This window comes from Aethalodelphis obliquidens, unplaced genomic scaffold (assembly GCF_003676395.1).
Source record: "Aethalodelphis obliquidens isolate GAN/ISIS:26980383/991018 unplaced genomic scaffold, ASM367639v1 scaffold44, whole genome shotgun sequence".
NCBI lineage: Eukaryota > Metazoa > Chordata > Mammalia > Artiodactyla > Delphinidae > Aethalodelphis > Aethalodelphis obliquidens.
In genome coordinates, this window is record NW_020837988.1 from 9,727,699 (window position 1) to 9,751,912 (window position 24,214).

A 24,214-nucleotide genomic window follows, 5' to 3' on the forward strand; every position below is an offset into this window, starting at 1 on the left:
TTCTTAACCTTTGGATCACAGACTCCTCCAAGAATCTGATCAAAGCATTAGACCATCAGCGTCCAACAACGCACATGTGCGTACACACACGGGCACACGTGCAAGTTTGTGTTCTGTTTCGGGGGTTCACAGATTCCCCCAGACCTGTCCATGGTCCCCGGACCCCAGGTGGATGTCTCAGGTCTGCCACCATCTGGGGACGGATTCCAGGGGCTTGGCTGCAAGCGCGCCAGGAGCTCCTTGGAGCCCATCCCCCTGCCCCCCAGCAACTCGGAGCTCCCAACCTTCCTTGTCCTGGACCCCCGGCCACTCCCGCACCTGGAGGGACTTCCGGACTCTCAGAGCCCCGCCCCCAGTCCCCGGCCCCCGCCAGCTCCCAGGGTAGCCAGGAGGAGGGTTGCGCTGGGCTCCCCTCCCCCCCGGGCACACACACAGTTAATCCTCGGCGGCTGCTGTTTGGATAAAATGCGCTGGGAGCGTTCGAGGCTCCGCGGCCGCTCACATCTGGCCCGGGTTTGCTCTTTACGCGTCTGTCCCGCTTGCTTCGGTCCTTCCTCTACTTTCGAGAAACCGCGTTTCCGCTTCTGGCCAAAGAGACCTTGTAGCCGAGGAGATCCAGGTGCCGGGGAGCGGCCGGCTGTCCTGCACCCCAACAACTTTCTGAGCCCTCTTCCCGGAGGACTTTTTCCTTCCTGCCTGCTCTCTCCTTCGACAAGTCTGGTCTTCCCCCAACCTGGCTGGGAGGGGGCTCCGCCGCTGGGAGATGCTCTAAGAGAGGCCGCGGGGAGGACGCGGGCGCCCCGCTCGCTCCCGGACGCTGGTGGCTGGAGGTAGGTGGCCTGGCGGACGGGACGTGGCCGTGGCGGGGGTGGGGGGAAGGAGGGGGATCCGGTGCGCCTTTTCCTGGCTTCAGCCTGGTCGCGGAGCAGACACCTACACGGGGCGAGGAGCGGGGTGGGAGGGGCCAGAAGCCAGTTGCGGCAAAGGGGCAGAAAGACCAGGAGTTGGCGGAGAAGGGCCCGGTGCCGGTTCCTGACACTCCCTTCGGAGCCGAGGTGCCGTGGAGAGCCGTGGCCGTGGTTTCCCTCTGTTGACCAGGGAGCAGGGGGCTTCTGTGGCAGACAGATGCTGTCAGGAATGATTGTTACCGCCCCCGATTTTTGTGGCGTGTTTATCTTGCTTCACTCTTCCCTGGGTGTGAAAGGGAAAGGAGTGATACCCAAGTCACCTCCGCACCTGGTGGGGAGACCTCACCCCAATAGCGCCTGGACTGTCTGAGAGCCAGCCCTGCCTGTGGGCAACTTGGACCCTACACAGAACAGGGAATGCTGGCTTTGGCCCCTGCATCTAATGGCTTTGGTGTTCCTGGAGGGGATCCAGCCTGGACAGGAAAAAATAATGTCCCTCTCGGGGGACCCTCTGGTCTGCCCACACCACTGAATGTGGCCCTGGTCTGGGCCCGAGTCACTGAGCTGCCCTTGAGCCTCTGGACTGCGCCTGCCTCTCTGTGCACTACCAAGTAGCAAGCATCTCCACGGCACAGGTGTGATCCCCGCCTGTCCTGGGCACCCACGTCGTGTTAAACTGGGCCCTGCCGTGCCGATTCCTGGACAGCTGCTGTGTCTTCCGTGGGACCCCAACGTGCTTTAGGTGCTCACGGGCCCTCCTGAGCCACTTGGGAGGAAGGGTGACTTGACTTCTCTCTGTGACTTGCTTCCGTCTCCTCTCTCTCACTTGGTTTCTAAGAATGGAGGCAGTTTGGCACACTTGGAGTTTCCTCTTTCCAAGCTTTGAAAATGGGGAGTGTCCTGAGAAACTGAGTTTTCTCAACCACTAGCTACATCCTGGGTCCCTGGGGGAGGATGTGAGGTCCTCGGAGACGCTAGGCCTTTGCTTTTTATAGTTCAGGGAAGCAGGCGGACAGCCCCACGTGCAGGTTCACAAATCGAGGCACTTGCCTGTGCGCACTGCAGGGAGAGGCAGGAAACATAGGGGTGAAGGGGAGGTGGCGGGTGCAGAGGGTTGAGCTGCCCTTTCTGGTCCCCCGTCTCCACTCTCCCTCTTGACCTGAGAGCTGAGGTGGGGCTTAGAGATGACCCGACAACAGTAGTGGCAATAGAAATAGCGGCAGCCATGGATGTGTGTGTGCTGGAACCCAAGCTCCTCAAGTTTCCAAATTTCCACTTCCCGGCAGCCCACAGAGAAAGTTCCCTGGGGCCGGAAAGACAGCCGGGGTCTGCTTCCCAGGGACTCTAGCCCTCTCCTCTGGCTCTCTCTGTTTTCCTTCTCCCATCTTGAGTCTCTTGGGATGCCAAGGAACAGGCTCCTGGTGAGCAGCGGGTCAGGGCGACAGACAAATGTAGGTGCCAGAGGCCTTGGATGGGCCCTCTTTCTGCCAGAGGACACCGCTGCCTGTCTGGGGCAGGGGCAGCCACCCAGTGAGGGACAGGCTCCCAGGTGGGAGCCGAGAAGGCCGACACGGCCCCAGGAAGGGTGCAGGCAGCTCCCTCCTCATTCCTGGGACGTAACCTCCCTATTCAGGGCAACCAGCACAGCATAATTTTTTTGGAACATGCTTTTTGTTATTCTTCCTGGTGCCTCCCGCCCTACCCCCCCGCCCCCCCCCGATGTAATTAGCGTGACTCATAAACCGAATATTCTGGCATTGAACTTCACCCATCAAAACAAAGATGAAAAGAATTTTGTAGATACAGTCGTGCTGCTGGGCGTCCTCACCAGACAAGAGCTTGCCACTGCGCTTTTGTCTTCAGGGGCTGGACCTTTGCATGAGTCCCTGTTCCTGGAGCTCGGGTGGCTGAGGCTCCAGGGCCCTAGGGGAGAGGCGGTGGTGATAGCTTGCAAAGGAAAGGAAGAATAAAAAGTTTCCTTTTTGTTATGGTCCCCACACTCTGCTGACTACTTAAGGTAACTCTGCCTGCCCATCCACTGGAGAGAGATGTAAGTGTTTCCGGAGCAGCCTCGTCTCCCTGCCCTGAGAGTCCAGCGATCTTAAGTGGGGGTGATGGTCTCCTGGGGCACTTCATCTTGGTGGTGTAACTACCGTTTGGGCAGAGGTTTATTATTTTCTTCCTGTTTTTACCTGCTGAAATCTGCCTTCTCGTAAAGTCAAATGAGACAAGGCAGCTCCCTGGACAGGACCCCAGACACCTCCCTGACCCCTCACACAGTACGAGGGAACATCTGCCCACTTGGAGAAGGATTTGGAAAAGGACCACCAAAGCCTGAACAGGTGCTTCCTTCCGTGCCCTAGGGGCAGCCCAGTGAGCCGGTCCCCCGGGGCCCAGGATTCAGGATTCTTGGGGCCCCGCCCAGACATCCTCAGCCTGGCAGGACCAGTTCTGCTCTCAACCACGGACATGCAGAAGCGAGCACGCTGGCTCTTTTCCTCCTCCCCAAGCCGCGCCGTGAAACTTCTGCCAGCGCAGCCTGTGACCTCTGACCCTTGTCTTCCTGCCTCTCGGGGAGGGGCTCGATGCTGGATGCAGGAGCGGGAGCTCTTGAGCTCATTGGGGGCAGCTTTAGCTCTGGGTCCTCGTCAAGGCCGCAGCTGAGAGGGGCCTGAGCAGCTGGAGGTGGAAGTGGCGCTCCGACGCCGGGAAGCCGCTCATCCTTGCCCACGCTTGCTTCCCAGAATTGGGCTCAAAGCAGGATGGGCTTTGAAGCGCCGGAGGCCCCCCACTGCCCACCGGGGTGTCCCTGGCCTGCCCAGAGGCCTTTGGGGTCAAACCCTCTCCGGCTGTGGGCACCACTGGCACAGTCCTACTGGGGCATCCTGTCCCATCCTGCGCCTCCGTGTCCGACCACCTCCCTGCCTGACCACCTCCCTGGCTCCTGTAGGAAGTTTCCTTGAGATGACATGGAGCAGAGCAGGAGACTGCGGGCAGGAGGCAGGATGGGAAGGGAGCGCGGGAGAACCGGACAGGCGGGAGAAGGGGCAGGCAGGCGGGGCGGGCAGTGGGGGAGGTGGGGAGCACGCCGATGCCAGGTGCGTGGTGCCTTGTGCTGGGTCAGACGTTGCTGCCAGCCGCTGGTGAATCCACACTCGGGGGGAGGTCGCAAACCTTCTGCCTCCGTTGCACGCTGTCCCCAAGTGGGGACATCTGGTTACCAGTCACCCTCTGCCCTGGGGACCAGCGAAGGAAAAGGACCTCGCCTGAGAAGGCTGCCAGCCCTGGTGGAGCTGCGGGCGGATGCAGGCCAGACGTCGGCTGGGCTGGGCCCTGCAGCTCTGCCCTGCAGGTTCTGAGGCTGGTGGTCAGGGTGGGGGACTGGGGTGCGCTTGGAAACACTTGGGCCCTTTCTGCTTGTGAAGAGTGTAAAGTGAGTTCTGGCGAGAGACGGGTGGGTCTGGGTGGGGTGTGGGGTGGCCATGGCACTCAGGTCTTCCAGCATTCAGGACATCTACCCCCCACCCCTTAAGGTATAGCTATGAGAGCAAGACCCGTGGTTCTGTAAACTGGCCTGACCTACAAGGAGGAGACCCTGAGAATGGACCCTGTAGAGCAAGCAGAAGCAGGCCCGGGCAGCTGGGGCGCTGGGCTGGAGTCTGATGCCTGCCCTTCCCCCTTCTGTTCCATTCTACTCCTGGTTCCCTCTCTGCAGGGACCTCTCCTGTGGGGCCCCTCCCACACCTGACCCCTGGCAGCCCCCAGGGATGGGCAGACACAGGGCATGCTCACTGCACCCCCTGTAAAGAATGTCAATTCTTTATATCGTTCCCTCCTGCCAGCCGCACTCGGCCTCAGTCCCCTTTGCTTCTGAGCATCAGAGGGCATGGGGGTCAGGGTGGAACCGTTTGCCATCCCTGTGAGATGTGGGCTTCCCCCTCCCCTCTCCTGCAGAGCTCACCCATGCACTGTTTTCTCTCTACCCTGCAAAAGCAGTGCGTTCAGAATGCACACTCAGTGGCCACACCCCCCACGCCCCGTCCATCCTGAGGTGTGAGGGAGGTTCCTGGTGATCCTGTGCCTAAACCCGAAGGAACTGCGCTCCAGTGGTGGATGTTAAATGCTGGCGCCGGGAGGTCTTAGCACATTGCTTTGATGAGGACAGTTATCACGGATCCCTGGCGCCCTGCATGGTGCCAGGTATGGAGCAGGCCCTCAGCAATCTGCTGAAGGGATGAATGCGAGGTCTCAGCTGGGGGATAAGTTCCTCAGGGCCCGGGGCTGCTGCCGCTGTTCCCACCGTAACCGAGTGAGCTTAGCAGGTGGACACCCGCCCGGCAGGCGGGAGTGTCCTCAGGACGGTGGTTCGTCAGGACCAGCCTGTCCTACCTAGCCAACATCTTCCTGGAGGCCCCCTCGAGGCGAAGTGGCAAGACCTCCGCTGTCAGACACACCTGGGTCTCACCTGAGCTGCAGCCCCTGCCACGGCAGGGCCTGGGGTGAGTGACTCCCTCCCTCTGAGCCCATTTGTTCCTCTGAGAAATCAAGGTGACTGTAGGGCACAAGTTCAGTAGCCTCCGTAAAGCACGTGCCCAGAGCCCGGCCGACAGCAGGTGCTTAACCAGAGCTTTGTTAGAAGGAATCTCTGATAAAGGACGGGGCTGCTCCTGGGCCGGTTAACTCGCCTGGCTGTTGAGCAGAAGTCCTGATGATGGCCTCAAAGGTTTGGCTCCATTTTCTCCTGTTTTGTGGCTGCAGGCAGCTTCCTTCAGTGGCAAGTACACCAGTGACTGGTGTGTCAAAGGCAGGACAAATCCCCTGCTTCTACAAAACGTGTTCTCTCTGGCTGGCCTGATTCTAGCCCCACTTGGGTGCCTTTCCCGGCGTAATCAGTACCCACGGTAACTCCAGGGTTCGGCTGCCCCAGGGGAGGGCCTTTTCTTCCTCTTGTTCCACCGTGTCCCTAGAATCCAGCCCTCTTCTCGGTGCGCAGTAGACACTCAACAAACACTTGCAAAAGAACTTAGGACTTCTGGGCTTCCCTGGTGGCACAGTGGTTAAAAATCCGCCTGCCAACACAGGGGACACGGGTTCGAGCCCTGGTCCGGGAAGATCCCACATGCCGCAGAGCAACTAAGCCCGTGTGCCACAACTACTGAGCCTGCACTCTAGAGCCCGAGAGCCACAACTACTGAGCCCGCGTGCCGCAACTCCTGAAGCCTGTGCTCCTAGAGCCCGTGCTCCGCAACAAGAGAAGCCACCGCAATGAGAAGTCCGCGCACCACAATGAAGAGTAGGCCCCGCTCACCGAAATGAGAGAAAGCCTGCGCGCAGTGATGAAGCCCCAATGCAGACAAAAAGAAATACACAAAAAATTCTCTAAAAAAAAAAAAAAAGAACGTGGGACTTCAGCACGAGGGCAGTTTATATCCCCCACAGTCCCGCCTGAGCCACAAACTTGCCACAGCATCCTCAAGCCCCTTCCCCATTCTCCTTTTCTAGGCAGAGATTCAAATTACCCCGAATAAACAAAATGCTCTCTTAGTCTCCAGGGTGGGGCTTACTTATCATTTGTCTAAGTGGAAAATAATGTGTACTTAATGTGAAAAAATATGTGATGGTTATAGGGGAAAACCCCAGAGATCCCCAAATAAGAAAATGGCAAGCATCCGTATTTTCATCACCCAGAGATAATTGCTGTTAGCAGCCAGGTGGGTGGCCTTCAAATCTCTGGGCTAATGTACGTGCGTGTGTGGATGTGTTTTTATGTATGTATGTTTTCAACCTGCATTTTCACTCATCAGCATTTTACGAACATCTTTCCACGCCAGTAAATATTCGTCTGTTTACAGAGGTCAGTCCTTGGTGCTACCAGCTGAAGTTGCCCCTCCCCCTCCAGCATCGTTTATTTATTTATTTAAATGCCTTTAAACGGAGCGTGTGCTTCTGGGTTCGGAGCGATCTCCACCCCTCCCTGTCACATTACACCCAGCCCGTGGCCAATGGCTGAAGGCATTTGAGTTTGCCAGCCTGACCGACCACCTCGTCTTTAGTTTTCCACCGTGTGGCTGCACCATCATTTGTTTGATTAGACTGCTTTTGCAGGACATTGAGGTATTTTGTAAGGTTGGCTGATGGAGGCAATGGGTGGTAACTCTTTTTTTAAAAATTAATTAATTAATTATTTTGCATCTCACTCTCTTTATTTATTTTTTAACATCTTTATTGGAGTATAATTGCTTTACAATGGTGTGTTAGTTTCTGCTGTATAACAAAGTGAATCAGCTATACATATACATACATCCCCATATCTCCTCCCTCTTGCGTCTCCCTCCCACCCTCCTTAGCCCACCCCTCTAGGTGGTCACAAAGCACCGAGCTGATCTCCCTGTGCTATGCAGCTGCTTCCCACTAGCTATTTTACATTTGGTAGTGTATACATGTCCATGCCACTCTCTCACTTTGTCCCAGCTTACCCTTCCCCCTCCCCATGTCCTCAAGTCCATTCTCTACGTCTAAAAATATGGAACGCTTCACGAATTTGCGTGTCATCCTTGCTCAGGGGCCATGCTAATCTTCTCTGTATCGTTCCAGTTTTAGTATATGTGCTGCCGAAGCGAGCGCTTGTAACTCTTTTTGAAGCAGGAGGCTTTCTGAGTGCTGATAAGAGGAGCACTTGAGGAAAAGATGGCTACCTGGTCACGTCGGGATTCAGCGTTCTGATGACACTTCATGGTGTGACCTGGGAATTCCCTGGCGGTCCAGTGGTTAAGACTTCTCAGTTGCACTGCAGGGGGCATGGGTTCGATCCCTGGTCGGGGAACTAAGATGCTGCGTACTGCGTGGTGTGGCCAAAAATAAATAAATAAATAAAATACAAGAGTGTGCCCTGGGCCACTCTCCCCACCTCCCTTCTCCCCCCACCCCAAACCACCCCCAACCTGAATTAGAGATTTGAACACACTGGCTTGAGTCCTCTTTGGACGATGGCTCTGCTACTTGGGAAGGGCTGAAAGGGACTGTGGATTTCGGTCAGTACTGAAAGTCAGACCCCAGGCACTGGAGACACGTGTGAACTGAGACACATCTCCTGTGTATGAGGACCTCCTGATCTGTGGGGGGACCAGACAAGGAAGCCGGTCTCTACTAGATACTGGGGGAGGAAACTTCCTGGAGGAGGTGGCATCAGGCCGGGCTCTGAAGGACACAGCGACGAGGAAGGTGGCAGGAGAAAGAGACAGAAGACGAGACCGTGGTGTGACTTAGGACTTCCGGTGCCTCCAGTTGGCTGGGGTGAAGGATACACATGCAGGGGTGGGGACAAGGGGGCCAGAGATGAGGTGGGAGGCAGATGGTGAAGCGCAGGGCTTAAATGTTTCCTTTATTTTCATGGAAGCCTTTTGAGCCAAGGGGGGCATTCAGATCTGCAGGTTTGAAAGCTGCCTCTGGCCAGCAGTTTGGAAGGTAGAGGAGAGATGGGGAGACCAGCGCAGGGCTGAGAAAGAAGCAGTGACAGCGCCCGAAGGGAGGGAGAGGAGAGACTGCCAGGGGGCCTGGTTACGGTGCAAGAGAGGCCGAAGTCTGCAGAGCTCGGAGATGCGGGCCGGGGGCCCTGTGTGAACAGCTGTAAGCGCTGAGGAGGAACAGGGACGGCGGGAGCTGGGGAAGAAGACAGTGAACCAACTGGGGGCTTGAGCATCTTACGACAGAGCGAAGAGGACATGATCTGGAGACAGCTGGCCATCTGGGTCTGGACCAGCGCTGTGCAGTAGGACTTGGCGATGATGGAAGAGTCCTCCCAGCTGTGCCGTCCAAGAGGGTAGCCATTTAAAATGTGCTCGAGTGGCCGAGAATGGAATTTTTCACTATGTTTAGTTGTAAAGGATTTAACTGGCCCCAGAGGCCAGAGGCCAATGTTCTGGAGAGCGCAGGCCTAGAGCTTGGTGGCCGGGGACGCCTGCTGGGGGCAAGGATCAAGGAGCTGTCCGCTGAAGCTGTCACACAGGAAACGATGGGCGGAAAGTGTTCGGAGTGAGAGGGGCTGAGGGCTGAGGACACGGTCTGGAAAACACCTGTCGCTAAGGGGGAGGTTATGGAGGGTAAACACAGCGAGACAGCGTGGGCCGGATAGGGGGCGGGGAGGTGGGTGGTCGTCGCCGGCAGGCGCCCTGCAGCCTGCACGGGAGCTGGACATCGGCGATCTCAACCAGAGCAAGTCTGGGCTGCAGCAGGCAGTGGCAGGGCTGACTGGATGCTGAGCTGAATTGTACTCTTGACTTAGAAGCCGTTACATGTGGGACAAGGTTCTACCTTTTGCCAAGCTTTCCCCGGAGATGGCTGTAAAATGCGGCAGTGATTTCCAGGCCCTAGAAAACGAAAAACGGTGTGGTGCTTGTAAAAGGGATGGTGCGGTCGGCGCACAGGCCGTGGAATTCCCAGCTTTTTTCCTCCCTCTGTCTTGGGAACGGTCAGCCCCTGAGGGTGTCACCGCTGCGGGGCAATGGGACGTGGGCCAGGCCACCTGCGGCGCGGGCTCACGGCAAGGCACGAACTGTCAGTAGCTCTTCTCTCTCACACGGTTCTCAAAGCGGAGGCCAAGCCTGCCGCCCGAGGCCTCACAGCTGGGAGGTGATCTAAGGACAGGGCTCTAGTCAAGGAAATCTTTGTTTGCACTGGGGAGGCTGGGCTGGCCAGGTGCCCCCGAAGGCCCGCTGCCTGCAGCCCACGTGGTCTCCTTGTATGCAGGGCCTGGGCAGAAACTTAGGCAGTGTCTTCTCTCAGGTCCAGGTAAGCCTCTCCTGGTCTAGGTGCAGTGAATTGCCTCAGGAGAGGATGGAGATGTCTCAGGATGGGAGGATGCCTGGCCCCTCTTTCCTTCACTGTTTTATCCCAAGTCAGCACAAAGGAAGCCCTCGTTTATTAATTAGCGAGTAGCCCTGGGAGACCCCATCTCTATCGCTGGCCTTGGGCTTTGGAGGTAACCAAAAAAACCCCAAACCTTAAAAAAATAAACCCTCTTCCTTTACGCCAGAGGACAGCTTCTTGGAAAAAGGGGAAGAGGGAGATTCAGCAAGTGAGCTGGGCGCCAGGATGCCCTCACCTTTTGGGAAAGGCACAGCACACCTCCAGTTGACCAGAGCTCCTCTAATAAAGGATGCACAGCCCCCACTGCTGCTTCCTCTGCAAGGTTGGGAGGAAGCGGGAGAGGGCCCGAGACCGGCTGGGGCTGCCCCATTACAGAAGGAAAAATTAGGTATGAAATGGCTTCCTGGGATTGGTGAACACATGCCATTTATCAAGTGGGAGCCACTCTACCTCCCTCCTGCCCATCACCAGAGGAGTCTGGTAAGTGGAAAATGAGTGTGATGAATGGCTTCTGGGGAAGGAAAACAGACGTCATGTGTTAGACAGTCTGGATGGTCATAAGGGCCAGAGGGACACCCCAACATGGGGTTTTCTCTTTTCTGGGCACCCCAGGATCTGAGTCCAGGGAACCTTCTGCAGCAACTGGAGAGCTCTGAGTGTCTCAATGGGAGAATTTCCGCCAGATGTTGAAGCAGTGAGGGGCAGCCCCAGGGCTTCCTTTCTGGTAGAGAAGATACTGGGGAGGGGAGGGTGGCAGGAGCAGATGTGCGGAAGGATTGCTGGTGGCTGAGGGACAGTTGACGCTGTGTTGAAACAGAGACTGATTGGATACTGATCCGCGTCACCTTCTCGACCTAGAAGACCTTAGGTGTGGGAAACAGTCCTGTCTTAGGCCAAGCTTCCTCGGGAGAAGCATATAAAATTTGGGGGTGGTGTCCAGGCCCTAGACAAGCCAGACAAAGATACTTGTTTTGGGTGAATTGAAGTCTGGGACACAGCCAGAGCTCCTGGAAAGCATCAAATGGTACAGAGGAGCGGAGACCTTCAGGAGGTATTAAAGAGGCTTGATGACTGACTCGATGTGGCAGATATGTGAGAGGAAGGCATCTAAATGACTCCCAGATTTCTGGCCCGCTGTTTGTTCATAGTTCCTACTCCCCCACCCCCCAACTTCATCTTAATAGAGCAGAGCTGCCCAACAGAGCTTTCTGCAGCGACTGAAATGTTCTGTGCAGTCCAGGAAGGTAGCTCCCACCTCCCTGTAGCCATTGAGCCCCTGGAATGTGGCTATCGTGACTGAGGAATGGAATTTAGAAAGGTCTTTAATTTAATTAATTTATTTTTTTGACCATGCTGTGCATCATGCGGGATCTCAGTTCCCCGACCAGGAATCTAATCCGTGCCCCCTGCAGTGCAAGTGCGGAGTCTTAACCACTGGACCACCAGGGAAGTCCCTAGAATGTTCTTTAATTTTAATTGGTTTCAAATGAAATAGCCACAGGTGGCTAGCGGCCACTGCAGTGGACGGCACAGGCCTAGAATGTCACATTTTGAGTCAACATCTGCTGCTCTGCCTTGAGCTGTGATTGTGTACATATCTGTCTCCTTCACTGGACAGTAATTTTTTTTTGTTTTTAATATTTATTTTTATCTATTTGGCTGCGTCGGATCTTAGTTTGGGCACTCGAGATCTTTGTTGGGGCACATGGGCTTCTCTCTAGCCGCGGTGCGTGGGCTTAGTTGTCCCATGGACTTAGTTGTCCTGTGGCATGTGGGATCTTAGTTCCCCGACCAGGGATCGAACCAGCGTCCCCTGCATTGGAAAGTGGATCCTTAACCACTGGACCACCAGGGAAGTCCCCATGGATGGTAATCTTGAGGTCAGGGAGTATATTTAATCTGCGGTGGAATCACTGTCTCCCAAGCTCTTACCTGATGCTGTGCAAATCACGGGCATCCAGTTAACCGTGCCTGTGTTCAGTTTTCTCCTGAGAGGGAATTCCAGAGCTACATGGGCATTTCGACTTGTCTTCTAAACTCCTTCTAATCCAGGGAGATCCTAGGCTTCTCGCCTCTCAGAACAGCTGGTTACCCGATGAAGATTAAGGAAGGTTTATAAAATGCTTTTGTCAAAGGGCACTGGGCGGGGTTGGCAACAAGACAAAAGGCAAACTTGTGGAGCTTGAGGGCTAGGAGTTCACTGTCAGAACACAGGCATGACACCACGGAGGTGGGCGGGCCCCCCAAAATGACAGGACCGATTTTAAACGGATATAAGGAAACTTGCACTTGTGTATGAATATTGTCTCCTTAAAGGATTCACCACAGATCCATTCGAGGGCTGGGAGGATAAAAATCATTAACCAGGAAGTGTTCTCAGACTTCCTGCCTTCCTCCGGACCCTGTCATTGACCCAATTCCTCCCTTTCGCCTCCCACCTACTGTAGAGGGGGGTTCTTCCTTGCTGGGGGAGGTTAAGATGCAGGGAGATGGGGAGGGTTGAGAAGACGGGAGTGGAGGAGCTGCAGGTCCTGAAGGGCGTGGGTGGGAGATAAAGATGTTCATGGAATTGTTATGGAATTTGGAACACGAATGTCTTCACAGGGTTTGGGGTAGGCAAGTCCAGTTCTGAGTCATGTTGGAATTAACTTCAGATGTCTTGACCGCAAGGCAGCCAGGAGACTGGACCACTCGGGTCCAGATTCACAAGGGTTACACACCACTGGCCAAAGAGTCCTGGGGGCTGCTCCCCGGACCTGACAGCACGTTCTTTGAGTCATCTTTCTGGGGGCACACCTCCCCCCTTGTAGGGCACTCTGTTTCACTGGAAATTGCTAAAGAGGGCCGGAGCTAAGTTTGGTTAGATGTTGGGCAATACTGGTTTTTCTTTTCTTTTCTTTTCTTTTTTTTTGCGGTACGCGGGCCTCTCACTGTTGTGGCCTCTCCTGTTGCGGAGCACAGGCTCCGGACGTGCAGGCTCAGCAGCCATGGCTTACGGGCGCAGCCGCTCCGCGGTATGTGAGATCTTCCCGGACCGGGGCACGAACCCGTGTCCCCTGCATCGGCAGGCGGACTCTCAACCACTGTGCCACCAGGGAAGCCCTGGGCAATACTGTTTTTGCCCAAAAGTGAGTAAAATGATCATAATGTCATGATGTTGACTTTGCTGTGGGACTTAGTAAAAGCGTTCTGAAGACGGTTTTGAAGAGGGAAAGCTTTCAGTCTGGGTTTGCTTTGACCCCAAAGAGGAGGTCCTTGAGGAGAACCACCGACCTCTGCTGCCCTCACTCAGTGCTCCTGGCGCCTCCGACTCTTTGCTGGGTCATCGCGGGCCACCCCCCCCCCCCCCACCACTGATAGCATCACCCCTGCGCCGGCTGCATCCTGGTCTCCATCTCTTCTATCTAGGTACAGAAAATCCCTTTTCCAGACTTGTACCAACGTGCAAAAGTGTACTTCCATTGAGGGTAGAGGACTGATTCTCAACTGGGAGGATTTCTGCCTCTCAGGGGATATGTGGCAAAGTCTGGAGATGTTTTTGATTGTCGCAACTGGGGGTGGGGCTGTGCTGATGGAATCTAGTGGGTGGAGTCCAGAGCTGCTGCTGAACATCCTACAATGCACAGGACAGCCTCCCACGACAAAGGCTGATCCAGCCCAAATGTCAATGGTGCCGAGGCTGAGGAGCCCTGGGGACAAGAGTCCAAGACAGCTCTGTACTTTCTTTTCCTGTTATTTTCCAGCCTTTCCCAAATGAATATATATTACTTTGGATTCAGGAAAAAAAAAATGTTTGAAGAAAGGAAAACCTCTTTTCCTTTCAAGTGATGCAAGCTTGGCATTGAAAAGGAAAAAGAGAGTAATTATCAAGGCGCCAAGGAGAAACGGGAAATACAGAAATAGGGCAATAAACAAATTTGGAGAATTCAATCTGACTAATATTTGTTGAGTTCAGGGTGCTGCAGGATGCTTGGTGGGTCCAAGTTGAACAAGACCGTATCCCAAGCCCAGAGGAGGTCACAGGTCTGCTGTGCAGAATCTTCTAGGCCAAGAAAAACTCTCTGCAGAATGAGACAATATGAGACACGCAAGCAAAAAAGAGTAGGGAGAGTTTGTTCCAGTTGAGGGTCTGGGAGACCTTCAGAAGGAATATGAAGCACCTGAGTTGGGTCTTGGGTAGGATTTTTTTTTTTTTTTTTGGCTGCGTTGGGTCTTTGTTGCTGCGCGCCAGCTTTCTCTAGTTGCGGAGAGCAGGGGCTACTCTTTGTTGCGGTGGCTTCTTTTGTTGTGGAGCACACCCCCTAGAGTGGGCGGGCTTCAGTAGTTGTGGTGCATGGGCTTAGTTGCTCCGTGGCATGTGGGATCTTCCCAGACCAGGGATTGAACCCGTGTCCCCTGCACTGGCAGGCGGATTCTTAACCACTGTGCCACCAGGGAGGTCCCTTGGGTGGGATTTTGATGTGATCTGAGGGCAGCCTGTTGAATTCAAATCCAGCCCCCATGGCTTAAAAAGTGGGCAGCCTGTGCTTCCCTGGTGGCGCAGTGGTTGAGAGTCCGCCTGCCGATGCTGGGGACACGAGTTTGTGCCGCGGTCCGGGAAGATCCACATGCCGCGGAGCGGCTGGGCCCGTGAGCCGTGGCCGCTGAGCCTGCACGTCCGGAGCCTGTGCTCCGCAATGGGAGAGGCCACAGCAATGAGAGGCCCGCGTACCGCAAAAAAAAAAAAAAAAAAAAAACACACAAAAAAGTGAGCAGCCTTAGGCTAATCGACTTCTCATCACGGTTTCTTCATTAGTGAATTCAGTATAATAATGAATGAATATTGTCTCCTTAAAAGATTCACTGCAGGTCCATACGAAACCTGTGATGGGGTAAAAACTATTAATGAGGAAGTGTTCTCGGAAGGAACCCTAACCTTTAGGGTTGTAAGGATGAGTGAAAATGATGCAGGGATGCCCAGCACCGGGCCTGGGGCAGTTGTCAGTCCTGTTAGCCTGGTTATTAGCAGAAGAGAAGAGGACAAAGGGTGCTCCTGGCCAGGGGAGAAGGATGTGGGCAGGTGGGCAGGTGCCAGGAGTTTGGGGGTGTGGCTGGAACCTGGTGCTCAAACTGTGGTGCCTTGGCAGCACCTGGGGGCTTTTGGAAAATGTCTGTCCCAGATCTGCCCAATCAGAATCTGCATTTTCACAAGATTTCACAGGTGACGTGTATGCACGTTGCAGTACGTGAAGCAGGGAGCTTGAACATGGGACGAGGGGTGCTGGGCAATGCAGGCGAAGTGTGGGAGCAGACTGGGGAGGGTGGTGCCCACCCTGGCAAGGAGCCTGGAGAAATGATGGATGGGTGGAGGGGGCGAGGAGAGAGAGGGAGAGATTCTTTTAATATGTATTTTATAAATTACATTTACATGTACAAATTTTCTTTGCCAAGTGGAGGGGAGGTAGTGGACATTTTGAGGAGGGGGGCTGGTCCCAGCAGTCTCTCTGTCACTTGGAAGGTCTCTGGGTCCTGACCCTTGGCAGGTAGAGAACGTGAAGGTGGGGGGCCCAGCTAATCCACTGCAGGGGGTGGGGGTTGTGCAGAGAATTGAAGAGCGGGCAGAAGTGTGGCTTCAGGGGGTGGGGGGATTCCTGGGGAGGCCAGGCTTCCTGGCTCAGAGTCTCATAGCACATCTCTGAGGAGCCATCGGGAGAGCCTCAGCTCTGGTTCCCGGTCTTCGGCCTCCCCCAGGTTCTCCTGACTTGGCACAGGGTTCCAGCAGCGAGGGCGGCCAGAGAATTCTGCCTTCTGAGCTAAAACAGCGAGGCTGCTAACATGCAGAATAAAGAACAAAGCCAAAGAGTCGGCCCCGCGGAGAGGGTCGTGCCCTCACCGGCCGCGAGGCCTCTGAGCCATGGAGTTGAAGGAGGTCCATGGTGGCCCGAGATGCGTGAAAGGAGCATTCATCTGGGTAGACGATTACCGACAAAAACAGAAATCCGTCTCGGTATTTTAGTTTTCCTTAGACATGAAAGAGGAGTTAAAGACAAATCAGACTGGACCTTCCGAGGCTGTTCCCTTGCTTTGATGCTTTGCCCCTCCCCACGATGCCTGGTTCCCGGCCCCAGCCCAGCTGCAGGGGCAGGGTGGAGGCGTGCTTACTCCCCCGGCCTCAGTTCTTTCACTGTGCAGGCCAGAGGGTCCAATTAGGTGTCCTTGTCAGCCCTTTTGGTGTTAAATTGTATGATTCGGTGAACAAAATGGGCTGGGATTGACCACCGTCACCCCCTCCGTGATGGGGAGGTTTCCCAGCCACCAGAAACAGTCGAGGCACGTGTGACTTCTGACTCCACACACCAGAAACGGCTGAGGCACGCGTGTAAATCCCACAGCTGGGGTTAGCTGGGGTGATGCCTCTGACGGTGAGAAACCAGTGGGATTTGTCTGTTTTAAGCCCAAGCACTGCCCCCTAGTGGGCTCACTGGGAACCCCCAGTGGACAGCTCTTTCTGGAAGGACTATCTCAATCCTGTACAAAGAGGGTCCGGTCCAGAGCTTTTTGGAGAGACATGGGGCTGGCTTCGATGACAATAAATGCCCTGTGCGGCGGGGCGCCACCCCCCGCAAACACCAGATGCTCGAGGACACGCTCTTGCGTCCCCTGGTGGCCAGAGAGCGACATGTCAGCGCCTGGCTGCCCACCGGGCCCACAGTGCAGGCTGGGGCAAAGTCCCTGGACAGCGGACCCCCCAGATTCATTCGGGATTTTGCTCATTGTCCTAACAGGGCCGAGACACGACCATCTGCAGAGCTCAGGGTTGAGGGGTCTCCTTCCTGGGAGGCGTGGGGGGCCAGGCAGAGCCATGCTCAGCGGCAGCAGGTGGCCTGGTGCTCCAACGCCAGCCCGGCCCCAGGGCATGTGCGTGAGGGTGTGCGAGTCTGTGCGTATAAGTCTGTGAGTGTGCTGAGAGTGTGAATGCCAGGTGTGGGCATGCATGTGTGCATGTGAGCGTATGTATATGCACGTGAGTGCACCGGAGTACACGTGAGTGTGTTGAGTGTGTGAGTGTAAACACAAGAGAGTGTGGGTCTGAGTGTGTGTAAGTGTACCGAGTGTCTTGAGTGTGTACAGAGTGTGTTTGTGTATGAATGTGTATTGAGTGTGTATGTGCGTGTGTGAGGGCACTTGTATATGTGCATGGATGTGCACCGGGGTTTGTGAGTATGTACGTTGAGCTTGTGTGACTGTGTGTGTGAGTGTGAGTGTGTGATCGCCGTCCCAGGAAGAGTGGCAGCTGAAGCACTTAGTGGGTCAGCTTGGTGGGTCGGGCAAGCACTGCAGGCTTGTTTCCCTGCAGGGCCCTTCCAACCCATGTCCTCCCCGTGTGTCTCCCCAGCAGGGCTCAGCGGGAAGATGGGCCCCCGTGGGCTGGGACTCGCGCTGGCGTGCTGCCTGCTGCTGGCCTTTGCCTGTGGCCCGGTGCTGGGCCGCGTGCCCCGTGGGCAGCTCGAACAGCAGCAGCAGCAGGGGACCAGGGAGCCACCGCTGGACCACGCTGAGAGGTGAGGCTGTGCGGTGTGGATGCAGGAGCGCTGGCTCAGCAGCGGGGATGAGCCTGGGGGTCAGGTGCCCTAGGGGGCTCTTTGGCAGCTAGAGGGGAAGGAGCAGAGGCCAAGGCTGAGGAGCCGGTGCTGGGGGACAGAGGCGCCATTTCTCCTGTCAGTGACCCGGGCCTGTTATCTGAAACTGCGGACAGTAACCCAGCCTCATTCCAACCCCAGAGGAATGTGGGTCTGTGTGAGGTGCTGCAGCCGCATCCTTAAAAGAAGAACACACCACAACCCCAACCCCCAGCTCTCGGTTTCTTTGCGTCCTTGCCTGTCCTTTGAGAATATCTTCTAGGGTTCTAAGTACCACCTGGAAGTAGGAGACAGGGACGATGCTGGGCTGAGAGCTGATCTCCACCACCCTGATGTCTGATCACATTGCAAGATGGGGGATGGTGGCTGAAGACTGGCACAAGAAGTGGTGGCTTTCCTTGAAAAGTTATGAATTTCTTCCGAATGGCACTGTCTTCATATATATGACCTTCGATGATATATAGACTCCAGGCTATTTGGGATATTTTGTAGGGATGCATAAAATGCTTGGGATTACTCATGAAAATGTCATTCATCAAACGTGAGGTCCTAACACCTGATGCTGACTTTGAGTTTCTTTCTCACTTTGAGCTTTGGGCTGACGTGATACCTGAGGCTTCGGGCTGTCTTGGAGTACAATGGAATTGCATAGGATTTGGGGCAAAGTAACATCATTCTTCTTCTTTGTCTTTTCTTCTCCTTCTCCTCTTCCTCCTCCTTCTTTTCATTCAACAAACATTGATTGAGGGCCGTTATTGGTCTGGCCATCCTCTAGGCACTGGGGACACACATGTGAATGACACAGTCACTGGCCTCCAGGAACTCCAAGGCTATGGGGGGACAGACACACACGATCCAGTTCATTGTGTCCACGGTGTGGATGCGCGGGGCGGGGGCAGGGGTTGGGGAAGGCTAGGAGGAGGAGTGACTGGGTCTTGAGGACACCTGAGGGGCATCCCAGGCACAGGAGGGGAAAGCCGCCTGGCAGCCAGGATGGCACGTGCGAAGTGTGGCCATTCCAGTGTGTGGCAGTGTAAGGGCTGGTAGGTCGTTTGGGTAGGGTGGTTGGATGCCGGAGGGTGGAGGATGGGAGGGCAGATGAACCTGGTGGGAAAGGGTCTCTTTGGAACTTCATCTACAGGGGAGTCATGGAGAGGTTTAAATTTCATGGTACCCTAGAAAGAATGCTGGAGGGTGGCAGAACAGCGGATGAATTGGCAAGGGAGAGATGAATTCCAGGAGGGCATTCCGAACAGCAGTGGTCCCTAGAGGTGAGGAGAGCCGAGGGCCCAGCTCCTGGAGGTACTTTGATGGTGGGGTGGGCTGACTCCTCAGGACTCCATGATCCTCAGAATGGATTGGTGAGGCCAGAGAAGCATCTGCAATGAGGCTGAGCGTTCCATTCTGGGCGACTGGCGATGCTGCTGCTGCTGTGAACAGGGTTTGGAAAGAGAAGATTCTAGGGATGAGCGGCAGTGATGGGCCATCAGTTTGGGACACATCTCGTGTGTGGGGCTTGTTGAATCTCTAAATGGAGACTTCTGGTGAGAGGTGGGCGGGGGTCCGTCTGGGAGTCTAGGGCTTGTAGGTGGCTGAGTTTAGGGTGTATAGATCCATCTCCTGGATTGTCTGTGGTCTGAATATGGGAGCAGAGGGAGACAAAGAGCTGACCCTTCAAGACGGACTGTGCCACCTCCAAGGTGGCCGCGTCACAGCCAAAGAGCTGCGAGCAGATAGCACGGTGCGGTGCAGTGTGACGCCTCGAGGAAGCAGCATGGAGCTGTCGCTGCCGCTGCCCCCCGCCCCCCAGGAGCAGATCTGGTTGAGCCCTCTCATTTGCAAACGAGTCAGCTTAACATAGCAGCTTCTAGAATCCTAGATACATGAAGGGGATGTCCAGTCACTCCACTGGCATGTCACGTGCCAGATTTCTCCCATGTAGCCTCTATCTTGCCCAGCTCCTCAAATTATTGCCGTTCTTGTTATATCGTTGTTTCCACGACTGTCATTGCTGTCAACAGAGGGCAGGGGGCTCTTTCTGAACCTTCACTAAAAGCCTCAGAATTTGCCAAGAGCCAACGCAGTCTCTGTGGAGGGAAAATTAACACAGCCTCACACATCCAGGTGAGAGAAGGCGAGACAGGTACCCTAGGCCCTCTGGTGGCAGAAGAGAGAAGAGTTCCTGGCTCTGAGAGCTCTTGGCTTTCACGGTGATGTCTTTACTCCCTTAGGGATGAAGAAAAGCATGAAAAATACAGCTCCAGGCAGGAAGAGGAGCCCCCCGCATCCCGGTGCTTTCGCTGCTGTGACCCTGGTACTCCCATGTACCAGGCCATCCCGGTGCCACAGATCAACATCACCATCCTGAAAGGTCAGGCACAGAGACCGGCAGGGGGGACCGTCCCCTGGGGAGGGGGCACTGCTCTGTCCTGATTGGAGGGCAGGGCAGAAGATGGAGTTAGGGAGGGGTGGGCAGGAGAAGAATGGCGCCCTCAGGGCACCGAGCAGAGGCATGCTGTCATCTAGCAGGGAGAAGGAAATTCCATTCCTGAGGCTCTGGCCCCTTTCCAAGAGGAGGGGTTGGGGAGGGATCCGCAGGGGAAGGAGCCTCAGGGCAGCTCGGGGTCTCACCCCACCTGCCTTTGCACCGCAAGCCTCAGCTTCACGGTCCTGTGAGCAGCAGATAACCTTGCACAGCCTGGGACGATTGAATCGGGATGCCAAGCGGCCCGGGTCCCAGATCCTCAGGCCCAGCCCCTGCGTCTGTAGGTCATTTGTTCGGAGGGAGCCGTGGGTTCCGCTGCTGCTCCTGTTGCTTTTGGATAAACGCATACGTTCCCTTTTCTTCGCCAGGACTTTCAAGAAGGAAAAAAAAAAAACGATTGCTTCCGGATGAAAATAGAATAATCCTTGAGGTTGCTTGACGCCACGTGTTTTCCCGTCCCATTTAGGTGAGAAGGGCGACCGAGGAGATCGGGGCGTGCAAGGCAAATATGGCAAAACAGGCTCCGTGGGCGCCAGGGGCCACGCGGGACCCAAAGGGCAGAAAGGGTCCATGGGGGCCCCTGGGGACCGGTGCAAGAACCACTACGCTGCCTTTTCGGTGGGCCGGAAGAAGCCCCTGCACAGCAACGACTACTACCAGACGGTGATTTTCGACACGGAGTTCGTGAACCTCTATGGCCACTTCAACATGTTCACGGGAAAATTCTACTGCTATGTGCCCGGCATCTACTTCTTCAGCCTCAATGTGCACACCTGGAACCAGAAGGAGACATACCTGCACATCATGAAGAACGGGGAGGAGGTGGTGATCCTGTACGCCCAGGTGAGCGACCGCAGCATCATGCAGAGCCAGAGCCTGATGCTGGAGCTTCAGGACCAAGACGAGGTGTGGGTGCGCCTCTTCAAGGGTGAGCGCGAGAACGCCATCTTCAGCGATGAGTTTGACACCTACATCACCTTCAGTGGCTACCTGGTCAAGCCCGCCACCGAGCCCTAGCCGCCCGCTAGGGCTAACCTCCATCGCCACAGGCTAACCTCCCGTTGTCCCCGTGCCCCGCCCTGCTCCGCCGGACCCCCTCCCCCACCCGGGTTTCCCCGGCCCACACGTCCCCAGCTTTGGCATTCGACATGACGCCCCCTCGCGGGAGTGGGAAGCAACATCGGCTGTGTGGTCCCAGGCCCTGCCGTGTCCGCACATGAAATCACCAGGCGGGTGCCCACGAGAGCTCCCCTCTGTGTGCACGTCCTTGAGTGACCCCTGCACGTGTGCCACGACGCGCCAGGGTGTCCCAGAGTAAGCCACCCTTGCTCCCATTGCTGGGAATAATTAAGCCAATTCTAAAGGTTGTGAAAGGAGCAAAGTAAACCATGGAAAAGAAAGGGAGGCATTATTATTTTTGCCTTTCTGCCAGCCTCGCTGGCTCCAGGCAGGAGGGCTGTCTCCCCTCGAGGCTGCCGGAGACTTCCTGTAAGAGAAGATCTAAAGTAGATGCCAAGGGTGACAGGGGAAGGGGGTGGGGGGCGTGGGGACCGGAAAACCATGTCTGGCTTAATATTTTAGGCCACGTAGGAACCTTCTTGGGGGACAGCTGGACTGACGTCCACATCCCGTGGACATTCCTGTGGCCTTGCCCGAGGGCTCAGCTGGTCTTTCTGAGCCACAACGGCGAGGGGGTTCGAACTGGGCAGCAAGGGTCAGCTCCTCAGAGGGACAGCCAAGCCCTTGGCCGTGGCCTCTGCGTTGGTGAGCAGCCTGCCCGCTGGAACCCGCAGGCTCCTGGCGGCAGATGGCCCCTGGCAGCCAAGCTCAGTACAACCCAGCAGAGCCGTGCATCCTGGCATGGCTCTACCCACTCCCCCACCCCACCCTTGCGTCCTAGATGGGGCCCCCACGCCTGTCACACTGGCATTGGCTTTCTGTCCCTCCTCTCCAACGGGTCAGCTGTGGAAGGAACCAGGGCCTTTGATTTTGCAGCAGCTGTCATGGTTACACAACTTCAATAGACCCGCCTCACCCACCGTCTCAGAGTCCTGCTTCCCAGAGAGTTCACCATTCAGCGCCCCAGCACCCTCCCCTGGGGCCTCTTTGACCAGCAGCCTACGAGCAATGCAGGAGGGGGCTTTCCTGGGCCCCAGAGCAGGGGGGAGCTGGAAGGGACCGGAAAGCTCCCCCCTGCCTGTCTCAGGGGCTCCTGCATGGCTCAGCGTCTGAGGGGGGTAGAGTGGGCACGTCCCAACCACCGGGGTCAGACCTCTGCTCTGAGGGGGTTGGGGGGATGCCTGGAGTGGGGCGCTGCCTGGATTGGTGCTGTGGCCCGTGGCTGACTTTGGCCTGGCAGCCCTTCCCCACTTCTCTGCATCAACGCCCGGGGCCAGGGTCACCCCGTCTGCTTGGGCCCTGAGCCCCTCCAGGAGCCTTCCTTCCCACTGCCTGCCTGCTAAGCCCTGATTGACCAATCCCTCTGCCCTCCCTGAGCCTGGCCATTGGGTCTGGGGTCTGCACATCCTTCCCTCTGAAGGACTTCTGCTGGTCAGACTTTAATAACTGTGTATACGTGTGGGAGGGCTGGGGAGCAGGGCACCCGCCTCCTGCTTTGTGCTGCCCCAGTGCTCTTCCAGAAAACATTAAACGTGGAATTGTGTGTTTCAGCATCGTGGCCTCCTCAGTTTGGGTGTTGAACCAAATCCTCCTCCGTTCTATCCACCCCACCCCACCGCCGGAACCCCGCCTACTGCCTGTTGGAGGCCTGGGGGCCCTCAGCTTGGTACCTGGGGACATTGGTACCCAGCAGGCACAGGCTGGGCCTTGAACTGCCTCATTCGTCACCGGAATGCATTTCACAGTTGGCCCCTTTGGATGCCCTGTAGGGGAGGAGCCTTCCTTGCTTCTTCCGGATGGCCCCAGGTGTTCCGTGGCTTGTGGCTGCATTACTCTAGTCCCTGCCTATCTCTGTCTTCATGTGGCCTTCTTTCCTAGATCTCTTAAATCTCCCCCTCCCTTCTTTCCCAGTTGTTGGAATTAGGGCCCACCCTAAATCCAGGATGATCCCCTCTCAGGATCCTTGACTCTATTACATCTGCAAAGACCCTATTTCCAAGTAAGTAAGGTTACATTCACAGTTAGCAGGGCTCAGGACCTGGACCAATCTTTTGGCCCATGGATGGACACAAGTCAACCCACTACAGCAACTCGCAGGCTTGAATACACCCACCAACAGCCCCCTTTGTGACCAAGTGGTGAAGAGCAGATGTTTCTTCTTCTCTCCATCGTTTGCCAACTGGGTTAGTGGCCAGGGCCCTTACCAGATGGCCAGCAGGCAGTGCAGAAGCTGCCTGGGTCCTGTTGGTGCCAGCAGGCTGGCAAACAGCTGCTGGCCTCCCTTTGCCTGGTTCTGGGTGAGCCGGTGCAGCTGTGCTGGGCCTTGCGCTGGGGCCAGACCGGAGGAGGCGGACACTGCAACCCCGCTCCCTGCAGGACAAAGATTGGGCCTCACCATCCTGCAGCTGAGGCCACCGGGCAGAGGATGCAGCTGGGAACAGGGGCTGAGTGCATTTCCCAAAGGTGTGTGGAAAGAATGAATCAGCTTCATCCAGGTGCCCACTGCGTGCCCTCTCTCCAGGGACAGTCATGTGGCGTGGAGCGTGTATCACCTGTCCCACTGCCGGCCAAGCCGGCATGCAAGAGGAGGCAGCCTTTGCTCCGGAGCCCACCCAGTCCCCTTTCAGGGTCCCTTGCTCTTTAAGCTCTTCCACACCCAATCTTCCACTCCCTTCCTGCTGACACTTCCACTCTGCTCTTTCTTGATCCTGCTTGTGCTAGCCCAGGTGCTAGGTGCTGGGGGCACAATGACAAATAAGACATGGTACTTGCCATGTCTCCAGGACTTTTCTAGGACTTTAACTGCAGTGTGACATGGATGCCATCTTCTCAGAAGAACAGCACGCGTGGCCCCTAGTTATCTGCTCCACCTGACCCCTGGCCAAAGCAGTCTACCTTGCATTGGCTCCTTTCCCCATGTCCTGACCCTGGCTATTGAGGAATTGGCTAACCATCCCTGGAAAAGTTCTGATAAACTCAGCTGCAATACAAATACTTGTGTTTTAGCGAAAGGACTTAGAAACGGCTGATGACTCAGGCAAAGGAAAGAATTGCTTATGTTAGAGCTTTCAGGAGTCTTTGTAGCCAGGGGCGGGAGCAGTGAGGAGGGTACGCCCAATCCCACGGGGTGTGTGTGTGTGCGCACACACGTGTGCACGCTCAAAGATAATTTTCTGTGGGGCTCACTGCGGGAACACAATGGCATGGTGGCAAAGCTA

At 55.9% G+C, this 24,214-nt stretch overlaps 1 protein-coding gene and 1 non-coding gene across 8 annotated transcripts; one reads left to right on the forward strand and one right to left on the reverse strand.

Annotated features, from left to right (window-relative positions):
* Positions 1-388: 388 nt before the first annotated feature.
* On the forward strand, positions 389-22,549 carry C1QTNF1 (C1q and TNF related 1). 7 transcript variants are annotated; one of them, XM_027080899.1, is made up of 4 exons: positions 389-830; positions 17,149-17,314; positions 19,624-19,763; positions 20,344-22,549. In XM_027080899.1, exons 2-4 carry the CDS (start codon positions 17,166-17,168, stop codon positions 20,892-20,894), a joined length of 840 nt encoding a protein of 279 aa, XP_026936700.1. In that variant the 5' UTR covers positions 389-830; positions 17,149-17,165; the 3' UTR covers positions 20,895-22,549. The 7 variants fall into 7 exon arrangements, with proteins under 7 accessions (XP_026936700.1, XP_026936702.1, XP_026936701.1 ...); XM_027080901.1 differs by having other exon boundaries at positions 17,152-17,314; XM_027080900.1 differs by lacking the exon at positions 389-830 and adding an exon at positions 10,377-10,497.
* LOC113606723 (U6 spliceosomal RNA) lies at positions 7,426-7,532 on the reverse strand. The gene has a single exon (XR_003427682.1). It is a non-coding gene; the product is annotated as a U6 spliceosomal RNA (small nuclear RNA).
* Positions 22,550-24,214: the final 1,665 nt, after the last annotated feature.

Bases quoted from the DNA above. Each gene is read 5' to 3' on its own strand.
- C1QTNF1 (XM_027080899.1), top strand. From the start codon at position 17,166: ATGGGCCCCCGTGGGCTGGGACTCGCGCTGGCGTGCTGCCTGCTGCTG. The intron at 17,315-19,623 runs GTGAGGCTGTGC...TTACTCCCTTAG, and splicing joins CCGCTGGACCACGCTGAGAG to GGATGAAGAAAAGCATGAAA. The intron at 19,764-20,343 runs GTCAGGCACAGA...CGTCCCATTTAG, and splicing joins CAACATCACCATCCTGAAAG to GTGAGAAGGGCGACCGAGGA.